The 21,901-nt window shown below is 41.5% G+C and overlaps 1 protein-coding gene across 7 annotated transcripts in view; it reads left to right on the plus strand.

Moving 5' to 3' along the window:
• SLC22A3 (solute carrier family 22 member 3) overlaps nt 1-21,901 on the plus strand; it is a 291,993-nt gene that overhangs the window by 80,900 nt on the left and 189,192 nt on the right. For all 7 annotated transcript variants that reach the window (XR_008891398.1, XR_008891399.1, XR_008891400.1 and 4 more), the window contains 3 exons: nt 13,430-13,584; nt 14,469-14,637; nt 18,102-18,219. Coding sequence is in view for 3 of the 7 variants with exons in the window: in XM_056566777.1 (XP_056422752.1) it covers nt 13,430-13,584; nt 14,469-14,637; nt 18,102-18,219 (442 nt within the window). In the remaining 4 variants the exon portion in view is untranslated. The remainder of the gene's footprint in view (nt 1-13,429; nt 13,585-14,468; nt 14,638-18,101; nt 18,220-21,901) is intronic.

Genomic DNA, 21,901 nt, shown 5'->3' on the forward strand with positions numbered 1-21,901 from the left:
GACAGAACGGGCAGTGGCGCCGATAGCCAGGGGGTGAGAAGGGCCGACAGCAGCGCTCTAGACCCCAGGAAAGGCAGGGGGAGAGAAGCGGGCAGCGTCGGCCTCTCTCCCCCTGCCTTTCCTGGGGGTGTATCGGCGTATAACACGCACACAGACTTTAGGCTAAAATTTTAGTCTAAAAAGTGCGTGTTATACGCCGATAAATATAGTATATAAACTCTTCTGCTCCAGACAGTCTCTGACACAGACAGAGGTGGCAGCACAGATCACTGTGGTCAGACTGGAAAAAACTACACAACCTCTGAAGCTTACAGAAGGGTATAGGAAAGGCTACAATTTTTAAATTGACATAATTTACAAATCTGTAAAACATTTTTGGCACCAGTTGATTTGAAAATAATTTTTTTCACTGTATTTTAAGCTACCACTTCTGCAAGATGGCTATTCTATGCATTCACTACTGTCTCAGTAAAGAAATTATTCCTAATGTTACTTTCAAACGTTTGCCCCTCTAATTTAAAACTGTATACTTTTGTGGTAGTTTTTTCTTCATTTCTTCTTTTAAACATACTCTCCACCTTAGAAAAAGAGATTTGGGCCTAGAACCCCAAAAGTACTAACAACCAAGCCACCATGCTGCTGCCAAACCTTTGTTATAACAGTGTCCTATATTTGACTATGTTTAAAAAAATTGAAATGAAAGGAAACAGAGATTTTAGCCTATAATCCCAGCACTGCAAGCAACAGCACTAATCACTGAGCCACCATGCTGTCCTATAGAAATACCTGTCTAGTAATACAGTGCCGTGTATTTCCCTGCCTAAGGGTGTATTGGTTTCAATTAGAGTAGAAAAAGACCTTTTAAAACACAGGTGCTGCTTCATCCAAATGAATTCCAAATCATGGTTATGGTTCAATCCAAGTGGGACTCTCAAGCAATTACATGTTTTGGGCGCTTGTTCCCCCTTCCTCAGATTATCACCTGCCGTAGCAATGCCCTGCCTTGGCCAGTGATTGCCTGAGCGACAGTATTATGTTTTGAGCCCCAGCCCTGGTCTTCTTCCTGATGCCAGGGCCCAATATGCCACACTGCTGCTCAGCCAATCACTGGCTGAGGCGGGCCATCGCTGTGGATGGCGATTAGTCGAGCCGCAGTGTGACGAGTTGATCACAAGAAGAAGGAAGAGGACCACTGCAGAGGCCAGGAGTGGGATACCAAAGGCACCAGGGGAGCAGCGGGAGGTTACGTTTTTTTTTTATCATGGGTAAAGGATTTTCATGCGCCCTGGACGAATATGCGTCCGCTTCTCCCCTCAGCTATCCAGAGATTTCCGAATACACAGCCATACGTACATCTATTTACATCCAGGACCAGCTAGATCCCCGTCATCATTCATGGCCACCTCGTCATCACTCACGTCCACCTCCATACACATTGAGGTCTGCACACAACCAGTGGAGCGAACGCAAAAAAACAGGAGGTGCGCATTATTGTGTGAGAGGAACAAAAAACCAACGACGGAGCATTAACACTGCCGCTCGATCTGCAGCATCACACTCTCGCTAAGAGGTCTGCAGCGGCCGTTTGCATCTTACATAGCCGGCAGCAAGAACCAGGGAATCTGCGCCAGTCAGGTGAGCGTTACATCGTACCATTTATTTCTGTACACATCAAATTGTGTTTAAGACTAGCGATCATACTCAATATCTATTTATTCCTGTCAAGAGATTATTGTGGATCAAGTTTGGATTTAGCTTAGGACTTTTTAGGAGAACATTTTATCAATATCTACTTTTAATAATGTTATGTGTCTAATTAGTTGCACATATTTCTAATAGTTGCATTTTATCTCATAAGAGTATGTAAAATTGTTCTTCAACAGCAAAGGCCATGCTGACGGAGGCTTTTACTTTGAATAAATATATTTTATATATATAGATCAATTGTATCGTACCATATGTCATAGACCTTGAGTGCTAGTTGCTTTTGTTGATTCTGTTTTTGAATAAACTATAACCCTGTAAATTAACCATCTGGTCATAGCTATTATCCAGCCATGTCTCCATTATTAGTCTTGCTCGCGAATATTCGCAATGCAAGTATTCGCGAATATAGCACTATATATTCGTAATTACGAATATTTTTTTATTTTATTTTTTTTTTCACAGTACACATCACAGTGATCAACCCTCTCTGCTTCCAGCTTGTGTGGTGTAAAGAAGGCTCTAATACTACTGTGTGAGGCTGGCGTGAGGCTGGAATTTTCGCCTATGCTAATTTTTGTATATGCAAATTTTAGCATATGCTAATCTTCGCATACGCAAATTTTCGTATATGCGAAAATAAAACGCGAATATTACGAATATGCGAATTTAGCGAATATGTGACTAATATTCGGCCATATATTCGCGAAATATTGCGAATTCGAATTTGGCCTATGCCGCTCAACACTACCCATTATGTCATAATTTTTTTTCAGACATTTTCAAGCCCAGTTTGTTAATTCTACGGGTCAGACTTCTAGCATTGGTCAGCATGCAATTTAGTGGTGTATAAGTTTTTTCCTATTTAACCTGTCCCTATTTACTATTTTAACACCTCCCTCCTCTCCACCCCAAGTATATTAAAGGAGAACTCAAGTGCAATACAACTTATCCCCTATCCAAAGGATAGGGTATAAGGCAGTGTTTCCCAACCTTTTTCGGGTTGGGGCATACCTCGGAATTTTTTAGGTAGGGCACCCCTACCGAGGTTGACGAGCAAATAAAAAAAGTAAAAAACACAATGCACTATATCTATTTATCAGTGGGTATGTAGTTTAACCCCTTAAGGACCAAGGACGTACTGGTACGTCCTTTGTCCTGCTCCCGTGATATAACGTGGGGTTACACGCGCGCGGCTAAAAACGAAAGTGAAGCCATGCCGGTTAACTCAGTGGGCTGTTTCGCGGCATCCCAAACAGCTTACAGGACAGCGGGAGGGCCCCTACCTGCCTCCTCGCTGTCCGATCGCCGAATGACTGTTCAGTGCCTGAGATCCAGGCATGAGCAGTCATGTGGCAGAATCATCGATCACTGGTTTCCTATGAGAAACCAGTGATCAATGATAAAGATCAGTGTGTGCAGTGTTATAGGTCCCTATGGGAGCTATAACACTGCAAAAAAAAGTGAAAAAAAAGTGAATGAATATCATTTAACCCCTCCCCTATTAAAAGTTTGAATCACCCCCCTTTTCCCATAAAAAAAAAACACAGTGTAAATAAAAATAAACATATATGGTATCACTGCGTGCGGAAATGTCCGAATTATAAAAATATATAATTAATTAAACCGCTCGGTCAATGGCGTGCGCGCAAAAAAATTCCAAAGTCCAAAATAGTGCATTTTTGGTAACTTTTTATACCATTTAAAAATGAATAAAAAGCGATCAATAAGTTCTATCAATGCAAAAATGGTACCGTTAAAAACTTCAGATCACGGCGCAATAAATGAGCCCTCATACCGCCCCATACACGGAAAAATAAAAAAGTTATAGGGGTCAGAAAATGACAATTTTAAACGTATTAATTTTCCTGCATGTAGTTATGATTTTTTCCAGAAGTAGGACAAAATCAAACCTATATAAGTAGGGTATAATTTTAATCGTATGGACCTACAGAATAAAGATAAAGTGTCATTTTTACCGAAAAATTTACTACGTAGAAACGGAAGCTCCCAAAATTTACAAAACTGCGTTTTTTTTTCAATTTTGTTGCACAATGATTTTTTTTCCCGTTTCACCGTAGATTTTTGGGCAAAATGACTGACGTCATTACAAAGTAGAATTGGTGGCGCAAAAAATAAGCCATCATATGGATTTTTAGGTGCAAAATTGAAAGAGTTATGATTTTTTTAAAGGCAAGGAGCAAAAAACGAAAATGCAAAAATGGAAAAAACCCCGGTCCTTAAGGGGTTAAAGTGCTGCTTTATACAGCAACTCACCAATGATGTCTTCTCTAATTTGCATCTTTGCCTTCTCTTCTCCATCTGGTCCAGGCTATCATCACAATTTCTTCCACACACAATTCTTCACCGTTAAACCTGCAAAACAAACCTATTAGGCTGCGCACTTTTTTTTACATGGATGACAGAGAGGTGTACAGAGGGGTGTAGAGGAGTGTACATGGGTGATAGAGGGGTGTACAGATGGGTGTACAGGAGTGTACATGGGTGATAGAGGGGTGTAGAAAAGTTTACATGGTTGACAGAGGGGTGTAGAGGAGTGTACATGGGTGAAAGATGGGTGTAGAGGAGTGTACATGGGTGACAGAGGGGTGTAGAGGAGTGTACATGGGTGACAGAGGGGTGTAGAGGAGTGTACATGGGTGACAGAGGGGTGTAGAGAAGTGTACATGGGTGACAAAGGGGTGTAGAGGAGTGTACAGAGGGGTGTAGAGGAGTGAAAATGGGTGACAGAGGGGTGTAGAGGAGTGTACAGAGGGGTGTAGAAAAGTGTACATGGGTGACAGATGGGTGTAGAGGAGTGTACATGGGTGACAGAGGGGTGTAGAGGAGTGTACATGGGTGACAGAGGGGTGTAGAGAAGTGTACATGGCTGACAGAGGGGTGTAGAAAAGTGTACATGAGTGACAGATGGGTGTAGAGGAGTGTACACGGGTGACAGATGGATGTACATGGGTGATAGAGGGGTATAGAGGAGTGTACATGGGTAACAGATGGGTGTACATGGGTGACAGAGGGGTATTGAGGAGTGTACATGGGTGACAGAGGGGTGTAGAGGAGAGTACATGGGTGACAGAGGGGTGTAGAGAAGTGTACATGGGTGACAGAGGGGTGTAGAGAAGTGTACATGGGTGGCAGATGGATGTACATGGGTGATAGAGGGGTATAGAGGAGTGTACATGGGTAACAAAGGGGTGTAGAGGAGAGTACATGGGTGACAGAGGGGTGTAGAGGAGTGGACAGAGGGGTGTACAAGGGTGACAGATGGGTGTAGAAGTGTGAACATGGGTGATGGGGGCATCAGGGGAGACAGAGGGGTGAATAGGGGGTGGACATGGGTGAGAAGGATGTGGTCACAGTGGTGAACAATGGAGGGTGAACATGGGTGACAGGGATGGACAGGGGTGACAGAGGGTTGGATGGGGGGGTTGGACATGGATGACAGGAGGGTGGACATGGGAGACAGGGGTCAGAGGGGTGGACAAGGGGGTAAAAGAGGGATAGGAGTGACAGAGAGGGATGGACTGGGGTGACAAAGGGACAGATGGGTGAACAGGAGGGTGGACATGGGTGACAGGGTAGACTATGGGGGTAGACAGGGCGGTAAACATGAGTGACAAGGATGGACAGGGTAGTGGACAAGGGAGACATGGATGACAGGAGGGTGGATATGGGTGACGGGGATGATAGGAGGGTGGACATGTGTGAGAAGGGGGGTGGACATATGTGAGAGGGGGGGCGGACATGAGTGATGGGGGGGTGGACATGGGTGACAGAGGGGGTGGACATGGGTGACAGGAATGGACAGGGAGGTGGACAAGGCGGACATGGATGACAGGGGGGGGGGTGGACATGAGTGACGGGGGGGGGTAGAGGGTGGACCTGGGTGACTGGTGTGGGGGGGTTTGGAAAGGGTTGAGAAGGGGTAACAGAGGGGTGGAAAGGGTACAGTACCTTAAGCAAGCCAGCCCGCCCAGCTTGCAGTTCCACGGCAGGCACGGGAGTCCGGCGCAGATGCAGCTCATTCGGCCCCAGGGCACCATTTTCGGCTCACTGCGCCGCAAGGGAGAGGGGGACGCAGGGGGACGATGTGTGCGCAGTGTGCACGCAGGCTTCCCTTCCCCCCTGCGCCGTCAGTCATAAGCGCGCAGGCCATGGCGGGACATTTTTAAAAAAAATCCTGCGGCACAACGGGCAGTGCCGAACGGCACACACGTGTGCCGCGGCAACTCAGTTGGGAATCACTGGTATAAGGTCTAGATCGCGGGGGGGTTTGACCGCTGGGACCCCCGCAATCTCCTCTACGGATACATGAAGGGGGCATCATGCGGGGATGAAACGGCCCCTTCCAGCATACTGCCGCGGCCCTGTAAAGGAGATTGCGGGGGGGTCCCTTCGAATAGGGGATAAGTTATATTGCACTACAGTTCTCCTTTAATAAGCCCCAGTTCTCTATCTATACTGTCTTGTCCCTTACTAATGTAATTGCCCTCCCCATCAGTCCCTAGTTTAAACACTCCTCCACCTTCTCCCCAAGCACAGCTGTACCATCCACATTGACATGCAGCCTGTCCTTGTAACTGAGAATTTGACCCAGTTCTCCAAGAACACTAACCCCTTCTTTCTACAAAAGTTCTGTAGCCACTTGTTTACTTCCCTAATCTCCCACTGCCTTTCTGGTGTGGCACATGGTACAGGTAGTGTTGTGAAAATCTTACCTTGGAGGTCCTTGCCTTAAAGGAGAACTCCAGCCAAATGAAAAGTTTATGGAGGCTATGCCTATCTATCTATCTATCTATCTTATTTGTTTTCTTATTTTTACCTCTTGGCTGGATATCTCCTTTAAACTTACTGCCCAAGTCCCTTAAATCATATTTAAGGGTCCTCCACGTATCTCTAACTTTGCATTGGTGCACCATGTTGGATCTTTGCAAACCTCTCCTAGTAATCTGTCAACTCGATCCACATTGTTAAGAAATCAGGTGCCTGGAAGAAAACACACTGTTTGATGATCCTGGTCTTTGTGACAGATTGCCCTGTCATTTTTTTCTCTATTTTTACATTTTGTAGGTAGTACTACTACTCCCAGCATGGAACAGACTGTTCCATGCTGGGAGTAGTAGTACCTGTACTAATAGACATATCGCCCGGGTATCAGTCTGACACCCGATGCGATCGTCCATAATATAGCAGAGATGTGGAGCGGCTCTATACAGCGCTCATATCGCTGTACTATACTCCGGCCAGTGATGTGAATAGAACATCATTCATTCATATTTTCTGCCCAGAGTGGGGAATGGCCAGATGGATGCAGCCAATCACAGCTCTGAGGGAAATATGAATGAGTGAGTGGCCGGTCGGAGTATAGTGCAGAGATGCGAGTGCAGGAGAAAGCCGCTCCATCTCTGCAATAGACAGGACGATCACATTGGGTGTCAATAGTGATACCCCCTGTGATGTGTTCTTACCTGCAGGTACTACTACTCCCAACATGGAGCATATTCTTCTCCATGCTGGGAGCTGTAGTACCTGCTCTAAAATAGGCACATTGCAGCGAGTGTAACTTCTGACACCTGTTGCGATCTGTCTATTAATGCAGATACTACAGCTCCCAGCATGGAGCAGACACCCGCTGTGATCCTCCTGCATAATGTATAGATGCGGCCGGCTTCTCTTCTATGGTCCCCTTCACTGACGTATATATACACATATTCATATATCCCACAGAGGGTTGTGATTGGCTGGAACCATCTGGCCAATCACAACTCTCTGCGGGAAATATGAATAGGTGTATATATACGGCAGTGCAGGGGGTGATAGAAGAGCAGCCGGCCGCATCTATACATTATACAGGAGGATCGCAACGAACCCCGGCAATCTGTCAATTAGTACAGGTACTACTACTCCCATCATGGAACAGTGTGTTCCATGTTGGGAGTAGTAGTACTACATAAAAAATTAAAAAAATAAAGAAAAAAAAGTGAAAAACACACACACTCTACATTTTTATTATTGTCGGCTACATTTTTAGTGCCCTGCCCGCACACATAAATTGATCCCTGTTTAAAAATGTATACAAATTTTTTATAAAGAAAAGATAAATTTCGTTAGATACAATTTTTTCCTTCACTACTAAATCTTTTTTATTTTAGTTTTTTAATGGTACCCTATGGAATTTTATTAAAAAAGGAATCTCCATCTTCAATAACCATAAAAACGAATAACGAAATCGGATGAAATAAAACTAATGACATGTATAACGAATAGATCTGAAATTACGAATTCTTCCGAAACCCGAACAGTTTCTGAATAGAACTGAAAAAAATATATACGAATGCATCCAAAAACAGAATAAAATGAATTACTGTATTCCAAAGGTTTAACAGAGCCGAAAATTTTTTTATCCAAAAAAAAACAAAACAAAACGACATTTTTGGTTGTGCACATGTCTACTAGGTATAAAAATGGACCAAGCTATGCTTTATATAAAGTGGGGTTTTCACTTTCTTCTTTTGTTGTGTTTCACTCTGCATTTGGCTACCTGTTGCTCACGTGGCTTCAGCTGATGTTCATGTGTTTACAGGTATGATGTCGGACACCATGTGCCTATATCAGTGTCCCTGTCAAGGCTAAAACCATGTTGAATGTCCTACTTTATCCTGTTTGCCAAAGCTAAGATATTTGTTTTTCTTCTGTTAAACTTTGTTTCTGGCAGAGATGCTTCTTGTTGTTGTGGGGCATAGGTGTCTGTTTCAGTTTGTACAGGCATTTGTGGTTCTAGTTAGACTGACACTTAGAGAGTTGCACTTGTTTAATAATGCTGCTTTTTTTAAGCTGAGGGTATAGAGTGTTAGAGCATTTTAATGGTGGATTAAGATGCCCTTGGTTCAAATTTGTGTGCTCCCTACAATTCAAATGTGGTCAGTTCTATGTTATGTTGACATGTGTGTATCAATATATATATATATATATATATATATATATATATATATATATATATATATACAGTACAGACCAAAAGTTTGGACACACCTTCTCATTCAGAGTTATTTTATTTATGAAAATCGTAGATTCACATTGAAGGCATTAAAACTATGAATTAACACATGTGGAATTATATACATAACAAAAGAGTGTGAAACAACTGAAAATATGTCATATTCTAGGTTCTTCAAAGTAGCCACCTTTTGCTTTGATTACTGCTTTGCACACTCATTCTCTTGTTGAGATTTAAGAGGAAGTCACCTGAAATGGTTTTCACTTCACAGGTGTGCTGGTGTGGAGGAGGAGGTGTGATGGTGTGGGGGTGCTTTGCTGGTGACACTGTTGGGGATTTATTCAAAATTGAAGGCATACTGAACCAGCATGTCTACCACAGCATCTTGCATGCTATTCCATCTGGTTTGCGTTTAGTTGGACCATCATTTATTTTTCAACAGGACAATGACCCCAAACACACCTCCAGGCTGTGTAAGGGATATTTGACCAAGAAGGAGAGTGATGGGGTGCTGCACCAGATGACCTGGCCTCCACAGTCACCAGACCTGAACCCAATCGAGATGGTTTGGGGTGAGCTGGACCGCAGAGTGAAGGCAAAAAGGGCCAACAAGTGCTAAGCATCTCTGGGAACTCCTTCAAGACTGTTGGAAGACCATTTCAGGTGACTACCTCTTGAAGCTCATCAAGAGAATGCCAAGAGTGTGCAAATCAGTAATCAAAGCAAAAGGTGACTAGAACCTAGAATATGACAGATTTTCACACTTTTTTGTTATGTATATAATTCCACATGTGTTAATTCATAGTTTTGATGCCTTCAGTGTGAACCTACAATTTTCATAGTCATGAAAATAAAGAAAACTCTGAATGAGAAGGTGTGTCCAAACTTTTGGTCTGTACTGTATATATATATATATATATATATATATATATATATATATATATATATATATATATAAAAGGGGTTAGTACTTTCCTCAGGGAGAGGACACCTCTTCAGGTGTAACGGAGATTCAGGTTAGGCCATTTAGCACTCCGCAGGCATTCTGGGTAGGGGAATATGTAAAGCAGCTCATTACACAACCTTTTCAGGTAGTGTTCCCTGGTATCAGCTTAGCTCCTGTTAAGGAATATAAAATTTATATTCCTTAACAGGAGCTAAGCTGATACCAGGGAACACTACCTGAAAAGGTTGTGTAATGAGCTGCTTTACATATTCCCCTATATATATATATATATATTGCATTTGGAAAGTTTCAGATCCTTTAACTTTTTTCACATTTTTTATGTAATGCTTTGTGCTACATTATAAGAAAAAAAGAAAAAAGAAACTAATTCTCCTCCATCAATCTGCACTCAGTACCCCATAATGAGAATGTCAGAGTTCTAGAAATCTATGCAGGTTTATATAAAAAAAATAAAAAAATATTCCAGTGACATAAGCATTCAGATCGTTTTCTTGGGCATCATGCTACAAGGCTTGCACACCTGGATTTGGGAAATTTCTGTTATTCTTTGCAGACCCTCTCAAGTTCCTTCAGGTTAGATGGAAACCGTCTGTGGACAGAGATGCTCGATTATAATAATAATAATGACAACAACAACAAAATTAATCTTTATGGCAAACTTTAGGTACCTGGGTATCTACATGTAGATTCTTCTAAAATAGGGCTTCATGATCTCAAGGAGATGTACTGGAGCATAAGCGAATTCAATACATTTTAAGAGTTTTGCTGAGTCCTCAATGACTTAATTTCCTTGTGACATAGCTGTCTAAAATTAGACACTTTAAAAAAAAACTTGGGTTGCTGTTATCACATAAAAAACCTATATTAAAAGCTTACATTCATAGATTCTACTCTTTATTGGGCTCCCACAGCTAGTGATAGTGGGTATCCAAAATTATAGCTCCAACACAAAGCTACCCTAAAAAAAAAAAAAAGTTTCTGTGAAAAGGGAAACCCATGGTAATGTCCCTATATATGTGTTTTGTATTTTCTGGGACCTGTTCAGACATGCAGTTTATGCCTGAACAGTTTCTTGTGTTAATTCTTCCTGGGATGGGAAGAGTTAACCTTCTTGTCTTCAGCACTGGGAGTGGATAAAAGGCCACTTCAGCTGTTGTTTGGTGCTGGTTATTCAGACATGTACTCTGTCCATGTCTTGTTTATGATGCACCTTAGCTTTTGTCTGTCTAAGCACATTTCCTGAGTTTGACTATGGTTAGCTGTCCTGTTTGATATCTGGATTTTAGCTTGCCTTGCCTTTAGTACTTTGTCGGGGTTTTATATTCTTTTATTGTTCACTCTGCTTTGTGTTTCCTAATCCGTGTTCACACTGTGCATTTGTTAGTCCTTTTTTTTACCTTGTTTGATCCTGGATCTTCTAGGATAGAATCCTGTTCTAAGCCTTGTGCTAATCTGTCTATCCAGGAGTGAGTTAGTCTTGTGTCTGTACCCATGTTTGCTTGTATTTAGGATTTTTGTTTCCTATTAGGCTAGTATCCTGATCACATGGTGGAGTGTGCCCACTAGCTAGGAGCCTATTTGGTTTTAGTATTGATGTCCGTTCATGGTTGGAGTGGGGTGTCTAGTATGTTCCCTTTTCTGAGTCCAGTGTGAACAGTGCTTTTGATTTCTTGACCTGTTAGTATGCTATATCCTGCCTTGTTTGTATTTATATATATCTGTTTGTTGGTTGTTGTATTCCCGTTATGTTCCTGACTTGTTCCCTGACTTTGTACAGTTCCATTTGTTTTGTTGACTTCAGCGCCCATACACTTTAGCGCAAGTAAGGGACCGGCTCCAAGTTGTCAATCCATCATTTAGGGGGGATGAGCAAGTAGGCAGGGAGAGTGATCTTCTCCCTGCCCCCTGTTCATGACACCCACTATAACTAGTTGAGGCAGACCAACGAAGAGTAGAATCTATGAGGAATGCCTGGATAGGGGTAAAAAAGTGAAGAATGTGACTCTGGTGAATTGAAAACTTTTATTATAGCTTTCTCAACAGGATATAACACATCACATTCCCAAATAGAAAAGGTTCTGAACACTGGAGCACTTTAATTGCTGTATTTTCAGGAGGGCTAGGAAAACATGGTTGTCCACTCTATACCCCATCAACAAAATGGTAGGAAAAAGACCAACCAATAATTTACAGAGGTTGTTTGGTAAAATGTATGATTATCCTATTGTCCCCAGGCTGCCTAATAAAATAACAAACACTGTATGTAACTCACTTTCCTCCAATTCCTCATAGCTCTGGTATATAGTGACTATGTTTGGTGTATTTCTCAACCATTTTTTGCTGGAACACAAGAATCTTCTGCATGTTTTAGGACCAAACAAAGTCATTAATATTAAAATTTTTGTCTATTAAAGTAAATAGACCCACCATGGTTTGCCGGCAGTATACATCAGAATACCTTTTCAAAAGTACTCTGATGTACTGTATATCTCTTACAATTCACCTTACCATAATGTGAATGGGGCTATTATATAGTTTAGCAATCAAATTTAATGTTGTGGTTTATACTTCGTACATATTTGTTAATACTCAATGGTTACTATTATTGTAAATGTGTTTTAGTTGACAGTATGCATTACTACATTTTGTAGAATGAGGTATCTTGTTAGGAGGTTAAGACCATGCATTGAAGCCTGATTCTGCCCACAAAAAACATAACTAACACAATAAAACCACAAGCTCTATGTGCATCATCTTAAAGTGGTAATCCAGAGACCTGAAAAAATAAGTACAAATATTCCACATGGTGCTGAATGTACTTACTTAGCTCCCCCTGGTTTATTTCTGCCCTCCTTTTTGACTCCCAGGTGGCACTATTCTCCTCTTGCTGCCACTCTATTTTAGATGATCCTCTTCTTCCTGGGTGCCATCTCCAAATTACATTTCCTGGCAGTCCTCGCTTCTCCTGTGAGGCTGCCACCCTCCCACTCTCTGTAGATCTAGTCCATTGTATTTAAGTCATCCCAGAGTTATGGTGGCATGCTGCCACTTCACTCTTTAAAAAGTGATTTTTCAGTTAACAGAGCACAGTATTACAGCTGCAATGACCCAACAATGGTAACAAACACACACACTATAAGTTATACATTACTGCAGGAATTTTGTCCTGCCAATGAGACATTTCAAAGGGACAAGGCAGACGAGGAGACGAAGCTGCAAGCCAGACCTCCTAGCCAAGAGACAAGCCATAGGGGACAAGGAAGATGGAGCACAGGAGCTTTATGATCAATTACTGCCTGTTGTTGCGTATAGATGCTAGGAAAATGGTGCAGGACCGGTAATTACTCGATAATACAAAGTGTTTTTTCTGCCCATGGGGGGATATAAAAAAGTATTTTTACTGCCCAGAATGTCCCTTTAAAGGGGTTGTTCAAGAAGGAAAGGGAAAAAACAAACCAGGCCCACTTTCTTGTGGCTGCCAGTTTCCCCAACTTCTGGACTCCACTACAGTCCACTTTTTACTAATACTAGTGATGTGCTGTACGTAAGGAGTTGCTCACTCACTGCGCTGTGCTGACGGGAGGGGGGCAATGAGACAGATAAGTATATCTCTCTCATTTATTTGCAATGCAGCCACATATTTAAAAAGAAAAACCCTCCCTACCCGGACATCCCTTTCAAATTTGTTTAAGGATTTATTCTTCAATGAAACCTGTTCATTAATTGCTTGCCTCTAATTATAGATATGGAAGAAAAGTCACGTACCTGATTTCATCCTTTGGAGTTGGAGTGTGTGGAATTGTTGTAGCATTTGCACCAAACTTTTATGTTTTGGTGCTTTTCCGTTTTCTACAAGGTATCTTTGGGAAAGGAACATGGATGACATGCTATGTTATTGGTAAGGAAAGACTTTATTACATTTTTGAAAACTATAAGCCAGTATAGTCTTGTTCATAAGAACTGTAACGCCATTGCAATTGTAGAGACATTCCACTTAATTTAATTTATTCTTTACGGTAGGACTATAATAAATTATAGGCTTAGGTATTTATTAAACTTGAAATTTTATATAATCTATTTAGTGCAGGAAGACCTGTGCTTTACACTGTGAAATTCCGCTTGCAGAACGTCTCATTGTGCTCTGTTCAGACTGCGGAATCACAGCAGTGGAATTCCACTGGTATAAAGTACATCTGCCCAAAGAATGAACATGTTTATTCTTTGGGCAGAATTCCGCCAGACTGCATTTCCGTCTATAAAGACGTCTGCACTGTCCTACCGCAAAAGTATTTGGTGGCACCTGCTGCAGGCAGACAAGCCCTTAAAAGAGACTGAGAAAGAAAAGTAATTGGGTTTGGATAGCATACAATCCTATGTTTATTTATTTAATCCTTCATTACCTTTTGACTTTACCTTACAGATTTGTTTTAACCACAGTAGCAGCATTGCTAAAGCTTATTTATGTGCAACATGTTATTGACGTGATTGAAATTTATGGCATCAATAGAAGAATCATAGTGTGCAAATTTACCCCAAACTGTGAATGTTTATCCTGTAAAACAGAGGTCAAACTTTTTATTCATCAGGTGCCATGAATCCCAAACTCTCATATAGCTTAAGTCAAGGGTAGACTGGACTCCTTTAAAAATTTAGGCTTGAATCTGTTGAACCAAATTGTTAAGGTTATATATAGAGTTTAGGGTTTTATTGCTGGACATGGGGAGGATGTTATCATATGTGTGTTAAACTTTATTTGTTCATGTGTTTGTATTTTTTCCACAGTAACAGAGTTGGTGGGATCAAAACAGAGACGTATCGTTGGTATTGTGGTTCAAATGTTTTTCACTTTGGGAGTAATGATCATTCCTGGCATTGCTTACTTGATTCCTACATGGCAGGGCATTCAGCTGGCCATTTCACTGCCAAACTTCCTGTTTCTTCTTTATTACTGGTAATTATGTTTGCTGATATGTAATATGCTCATAAATATTGACAACACTTTTTCTTCATATCTGCTTTGTACAGGAAGTTAAGTTGTTGTTTTAATTGACAGTGAAATACAAAGAGATGAGAAAGTCAGTTTGCTTGGCACTGGGCAATCATTTCATCATACTTTCTGATGTCCATGTGTGTAGTAAATAGCAAGTTTTAGAATTATTCATGTTCCAAAGTACTTTTCTAGATGTACATAAAATACCTCTTGCTAAGGCCCCTTTCACACTGCTGTGTGATGGCCACTGGGAGAGCCGAGCAGAATGACGGGAGAAAAATTACAGCATGTCTTTTTCTGCCGTTATTCATAACGGGTCCCAGCGGCCCCCATAATAGTAAATGGGAGCTGTCGGGACCCGTTGATTGCCGTTGCTCCCCATTATGAGAACGGCCTTTAAAGTCAGGGGAAAAAAAGAGACTTTGGAGGCCAATCTCGATGGGGAGCAACGGCAGTGTGAAAGTAGCCTTACTAATACATACAAAAATACAGGATATTGTAAGGTTGAAAAAAGACAAGAGTCCATCAAGTTTAACCTAAAACTCTACTGTGTTGATCCAGAGGAAGGCAAAAAAAAAAAAAAACCTTGAGGGGGAAAAAATTGTCCTGACCTCAATATGTCAATCAAAATAAATTCCTGGATCAACATTTTATCCCCATAAATCTAGTATCCATAACAAGTAATATTTTTTTTTCCAGAAAAGCATCATGTTTAAGTGTTACAACCTAAGGCACAGAATTAGTCACTGCCTTAGTCCTGTATCTAAATAGTATGGCCAAGGCAGAGTGGCTTCTTAGACCCAGCACCCATTGTTTCTAAAAAGCATACTAACATTTAGTTAGCCTTCCCATCATCCTGTGCATCACCAAATACATTTTGGTATTGGTGTTGCCCAACTTCTCCAATGTAGAATGCTAAGCAAATGACCAAATCATTTTAAAATCAAGATTGACTAACATATAATTGCCATTTGCTTAACAGACTGTATTCATTTAGCTGATGCATGTTAAGCTCCTGTACTTAACTAACAACTATACCTAATAAATCCATTAGATTTTTGTTTGTTTTATGTTGGAAATTTTTAAATAGTGCTCAAGTCTTTTAAAGGGGTACTCTGGCCCTAAGACAAAGGATAGGGGATAAGATGTCTGATCGTGTGGGTCCCACCACTGGGGACCCCTGGAATCTCTCATTCTGCCCCCACCTTTGTGAGCTGTCTGCAGTGCTGGAGGCTCCGAGTGTGAAGCATTACGACCACGGGGCCGGAGTATCATGACGTCACGACTCCGCCCCGTGTGAGGACACTGCCTGCCCCCTCAATGCAAGTCTATGGGAGGGGGCATGACGGCCAGCACTGCAGAGAGCTCACAAAGGTGGGTGCAGAATGAGAGATTGCAGAGGTCCTCAGCGGCGGGACCACCGCGATCAGACATCTTATCCCCTATTCTTTGGATAGGGGATAAGATGTCTTAGGGCCGGAATACCCCTTTAAAGGGGTATTCCAGGCCAAAACTTTTATATATATATATATATATATATATATATATATATATATATATATCTCAACTGGCTCCGTTAAGTTAAACAGATTTGTAAATTACTTCTATTAAAAAATCTTAATCCTTCCAATAGTTATTAGCTTCTGAAGTTGAGTTGTTGTTTTCTGTCTAACTGCTCTCTGATGACTCACGTCCCAGTTCCTATGGGGATATTCTCCCATCATGCACAGCTCCCGGGACGTGACATCATCATTGAGCAGTTAGACAGAAAACTTCAGAAGCTAATAACTATTGGAAGGATTAAGATTTTTTTATAGAAGTAATTTACAAATCTGTTTAACTTTCCAGAGCCAGTTGATATATATAAAAAAGGGCTTTGCCTGGAATACCCCTTTAAGTACTTCTTGTGCAATAAGCATAGTTTCTTAGTTTTTGCTTTTGAAGAGCATGATATAAACTCCAGCATGTTAACAGCACCAAAGAAAACATCATACATTGCAAACTTCTAGTATCAATTTTCTGTTGATTTATGTTACAATCAACCATGAAAGCGTGTGGCTCGATTGTTTAGACTCTAGTGTTTACTATAAATCTGCACCAGGCATACTTCTCAGAAACAAATGTTTATTATTATTAATAAATCATGTTATCACTATTTAAACTACATTATGATAAACACTGAGAATCTACAAAGTAGAGGACCATACCACTTTACTAAATATGTTACTACAACAAAGCCTATTAAAGTCATGAAGACACATTTTGCTTTTAGGTTAACGGATAAGCATTATGCCTTAAGTCACATTTTTCTTTCTATTCTACGGTATCTTAAGAAGAAGTTCTAGGTGGGGGCTCAGTTGGTCAGTTTAGTAGCATTAGAGCATATAATATTGCCCTAATTTTAAAGAATGTTTCCAGAAAAGACATTTGTCACCAATCCGTAGGATAGGCACCCTTGGGCAACAGAGGCGGCATCCCAAGCATCCCTGTTACCTCTTTTGCTCCAATATGCCCATCCACCTCGCGCTTACGTCATTGAAGGGTACTGTGAGGGCATATATGAGCAGAGAGAACGGAAGCAGGGATCCTGGGTATGCCAGCTCATGCTTTCGTTGCGCATTGGGGGTTAATTACCATATTTGCAATGCAGTCTAATACTGCATGTATCCCCGGAATGGTGTCACCGATCCGGGTGAGTAATAGGTGAGTTATACAACATTTTTATCTGGTTCACCCGCACTATAACCCTATGTATTGGATTTAGTGCTTGTGAACGTGATGTCAGTTTCCTTTTAAATTCTTAGCCTTTTAGCTTTGAATTTAGGCTAATATATAGCATGTAGTCTAGAGCCAGTTTTCAAGGAAATGAAACAGATTTTTATTTAAAAAAAAATTTATATCTCAAATTTAGAATAGAGTGGTCTCTCAAGTTACAATATTAATTTGTTTCAGGATGACCATTGTATGTTGAAACCATTGTATGTTCAGACCATAACTCTAATTGGTAATTGGTTCTGAAGCCCCAAAAGTCATGATTAAAGAACAAAAAAAGTAGATAGCTAATACAGATAAAGCAAGTCCTTACATATAAAAGTAAGAAAGAGCTGCTAAAAGCTGTAAATCACTGTCTATGTGGAGGAAAGGAGCTTCTTCAGGGTTCTGTGGAGTACATACAGTGTCCCAAAAAAGTAAAAATGGAGTTACCCTCACCTGGTGTCCAAAGGAACAGCTAATCCTGGGTAAAGTTTAGAACAGAACAGAATGTACCACCCTGTACTGTATGTTTCAACAGTGAAATGCCCATTCTGTATGGTTTCAGTAGTCTAGAAAAGACTATTGTATGTTGAAAATGTTGTAACCTGAGGCCATTATTGAGGGACCACTGTATAAATATAACATTGTTCTGTCATGTGATGTATTTACAGGTTCATTCCTGAATCTCCTCGATGGCTGCTCATACGGAAAAAGAAAGACAAGGCTTTACATATTATAGGCGACATTGCTAAACACAATGGAAGGTATCTCACACCAAACTACTGCCAGGTACCCTAAGTGAATAATCTCTACATATACAGAACATATAATAGTGAATACGCTCTACATATAGAGAACATTAGCTTCATGTAGGTTATTATTCTTTTAAAAGGGTACTCCCACCCTAGACATCTTATCCCCTATCCAAAGGATAGGGGATAAGATGTCTGATCTCGGAGGTCCCGCCGCTGGGGACCTCCGCAGTATTGCATGCGGCACCCACCTGTTTTTTGTGCGGAAGGCTGTCATAGACTTGCATTGATGGGATGGGAGTGACGTCACGCGGGGGTGGAGTCCTGACGTCATGGACTTCCGTTTCCGTAGTCACAACTCAGACCCTCCAGCGCTTTCGCACAAAAAACAGGTGGGTGCCGCATGCAATACTGCATCATCGCTCTGCTCCATCTGCTGAAGGAGCAGAGTAGTAATGAGGGCTGTCAGTCGTTCTAAGGGAATGTGATTACATCAGAAGCAGCTGGACTAGGTGAGTTTCCTACCCAGGAACTATTTATATGGGCGGCAGGGGACACTTTTAAGCTAGATATCCACACCATTCCTGCTGGCAGGATATAATGTGTTGCCACACATTATTTATGGTAAAATGTGATGACAGGTTCCCTTTAAGTCTTCAGTCTTGTTTAACACATCTAACTTAGGATTTTCTTCGCTCTTCTTCAAAATTTTGTTCCTGTTTTGCCAATAAACCAAACAAATACAGATGATAACAAGGCCGTATTTACAGCTCAGACTGATTACACCCCTTAAGGGTACGTTCACACTAGCAGATCCCCAGCGCGTATTACGCTGCAGATCCGCCAATGAAGGACCGCTGTATGCTGCCTTTACAGGTGCCTGCTCTGAGCAGACACAATGCGATGTGCGAGATGCCGCGCGCATGCGCAGTATACTCACACATCGCGGCAGCTGTCGGCCTAGCTCATAGAGCATAGAGCAGACACAATGCGATGTGCGAGTTGCCGCGCACAAGCGCAGCAACTCGCACATCGCTTCAGTGCGTCTGCTTGTAGTGGCGTATTGCCGCTCCGAGCAGGCTCCTGTAAAGGCAGCATACAGCAGTCCTTCAGCGGTGGATCCGCAGCGTAAAACACACTGGAGATCCGCTCGTGTGAACATACCCTTAGGGTGATTCCACAAAAGGCAGACCTGTCACAAATATGCAACAAAAATCACATGCGTTATGTGTGGATTTTTGTTGCAGATTTACTGTGAATCTCACATCTATAGACAGAAAGGGGTGAAATCCATCACAAATCCACAACATAATGTGCAATTTGCAGCTTTAAATCTGCAGGTAAAATTTGCAGCAGTTCTGACCCATGTGGATTCAATGAAGTGGGTTCAACCACAGCACAGTGGCAGCAGCTAAGTCAAAGCTAAAGGTAAAGACATATAGGGGAGATTTATCAAAACCTGTCCAGAGGAAAAGTTGCTGAGTTGCCCATAGCAACCAATCAGATTGCTTCTTTCATTTTGCAGTGGCCTTGTTTAAAGTGAAAGAAGCGATCTGATTGGTTGCTATGGGCAACTCAGCAACTTTTCCTCTGGACAGGTTTTGATAAATCTCCCCAATAGGCCCTTATACAGCCCTGAAGATAACATGGACCTCTGAAGTAACATAGGTAAGGAAGCTCAGTATTCTGCAAAGAATGACTGTATTTTTGCTCAGCTTTTGCCTCAGAGGCAGTTTGATAAGCTCCACATATAACAGGTGTATGGTGTCCACTGCTTCCTCACTCCTTCGTGAATCTTTTCAGCTATTCATTTCCCTATACTCCTATCCCCTAGACTTCCATAGACTCTTGCTTCCAACTTAAACTTAAAGGGTTTGCCGTCTAGTTCGTCTCCACCAAAAAATTAACTTCATAATAATAGAAATGTCATAATAATAGAAATGTTCATTACACCCTGATCTTAGATTTTTTTAAACTACCTTTAAAATGGTGCCAGAAAGTTAAACAGATTTGGAAATAACTTCTATTTAAAGGGGTTGTCCACCATAAGGTGATTTTAGTACGCACCTGGCAGACAGTAATGGACATGCTTAGGAAGGATTTGCGCTTGTCTTGGGGCTAAATGGCTATGTTGTGCGATTACCATAACACTGTGGCTAGCTTTTTGTGAACTTGCATTTACTGTTTAACTTTTCTTTTTTTGACTACAAATCCCACAATTCCATTTTCCTCCCTCCCACACATCAACCACCCCACTCATTGAAACATAAATGAGCTGCATCCATTCAAAAGACCTGTGGTTTTCAATCAGGGTGCCTACAGCTGTTGCATTAGTTGTAGATTGATCTCTCTCCCACCAAGCGATCCCTCCACCCATTAAAGCAGACAGGCTCCCTGTCATCAGCTGACTAGTGAGTCAGGTCTCGGCTGCATTGCAACCTGGGAGAAATCTGAGACAACAGTAATTTTCTATGCTGGTAAAAATAAATATTGGGGTGAAAATCATAGAAGAATTGTGAGAAAACCATCACACACAGGTACAGACACTATATTATGAACTACACTAACTTTACAGCCCCTGTAGCAGAGTAAAAAAAAATCCCCTTTATGGAATACCCCTTTAAAAATCTTAATCCCTCAAGTACTTGTCAGCTGCTGTATGCTCCCCAGGAAGTTCTTCACTTTTTGAATTTATTTTCTGTCTGACCACAATGCTTTCTGCTGACACCTCTGTCCATGTCGATCTTGGGAGAGGTAAAAAGAGAAAACAGGGGGCGCTCCCTTATAATGTATATCGACTTGGTGTGACCCTCCACCACCCCTAAGTGATATACTCACCTAATTGGGTGAAGTGACTCTGTCCCACGGCTCCTAGGGGTCGTGGCTCACAGATGGTTGGTAGATGGGGTAGGTATAAGGATGGCTGCCGCACTCAGACCGGATATGGACTTATGGGGGCCAGCAGAAGATTGCAAGCACAGAACAAACTAGAACAAACTATTATGGGTTGTACATAAAAAACAATTATGATTTGTCAGAGAAGAATTGTCAGCCTATATAAAAAAAAACTCTGTCTGTTTTCCCATATAAAGCAAATTCAGGGTCATACTTTTCTTTTAGTTTAAAAAACATCACAGATAAGTTAGGCAAACTGTAAGGGTATGCAATGCAAACTGGCATTAAGTGCAATAATTGTTATAGTAAACTTACCACTTCCCAAGAGTAGTAGAATGAGAAGGTGCTGCAAAAGGGAGAAGATAAATAAGGAATTGCATGAGAGGAAACAAAAATTGTGGAGGCAAAGGAGTGTGGTCGGCAGGAATACCTGGCATCCGCATCGGCAATTCACTGACCTTATGTGCGTGCTCTCGGCACGTGCTGTCAGAACATGCCAGCAATGCATACACACAGGATCCCCCCAGGTATTCCTGCCGACCACACTCCTTTGCCTCCACAATTTTTGTTTCCTCCCATACAATTCCTCATTTATCTTCTCCCTTTTGCAGCACCTTCTCATTCTACTAGTCTTGGGAAGTGGTAAGTTTACTATAACAATTATTGCACTTAATGCCAGTTTGCATTGCATACCCTTACAGTTTGCCTAACTTATCTGTGATGTTTCTTATACTAAAAGAAAAGTATGACCCTGAATCCGCTTTATATGGGAACACAAAGTTTTTTTTTTTGTTTTTTTTAGGCTGACAATTCTTCTCTGACAA

Source organism: Hyla sarda, chromosome 3, assembly GCF_029499605.1.
Source record: "Hyla sarda isolate aHylSar1 chromosome 3, aHylSar1.hap1, whole genome shotgun sequence".
NCBI classification, from domain to species: Eukaryota; Metazoa; Chordata; class Amphibia; order Anura; family Hylidae; genus Hyla; species Hyla sarda.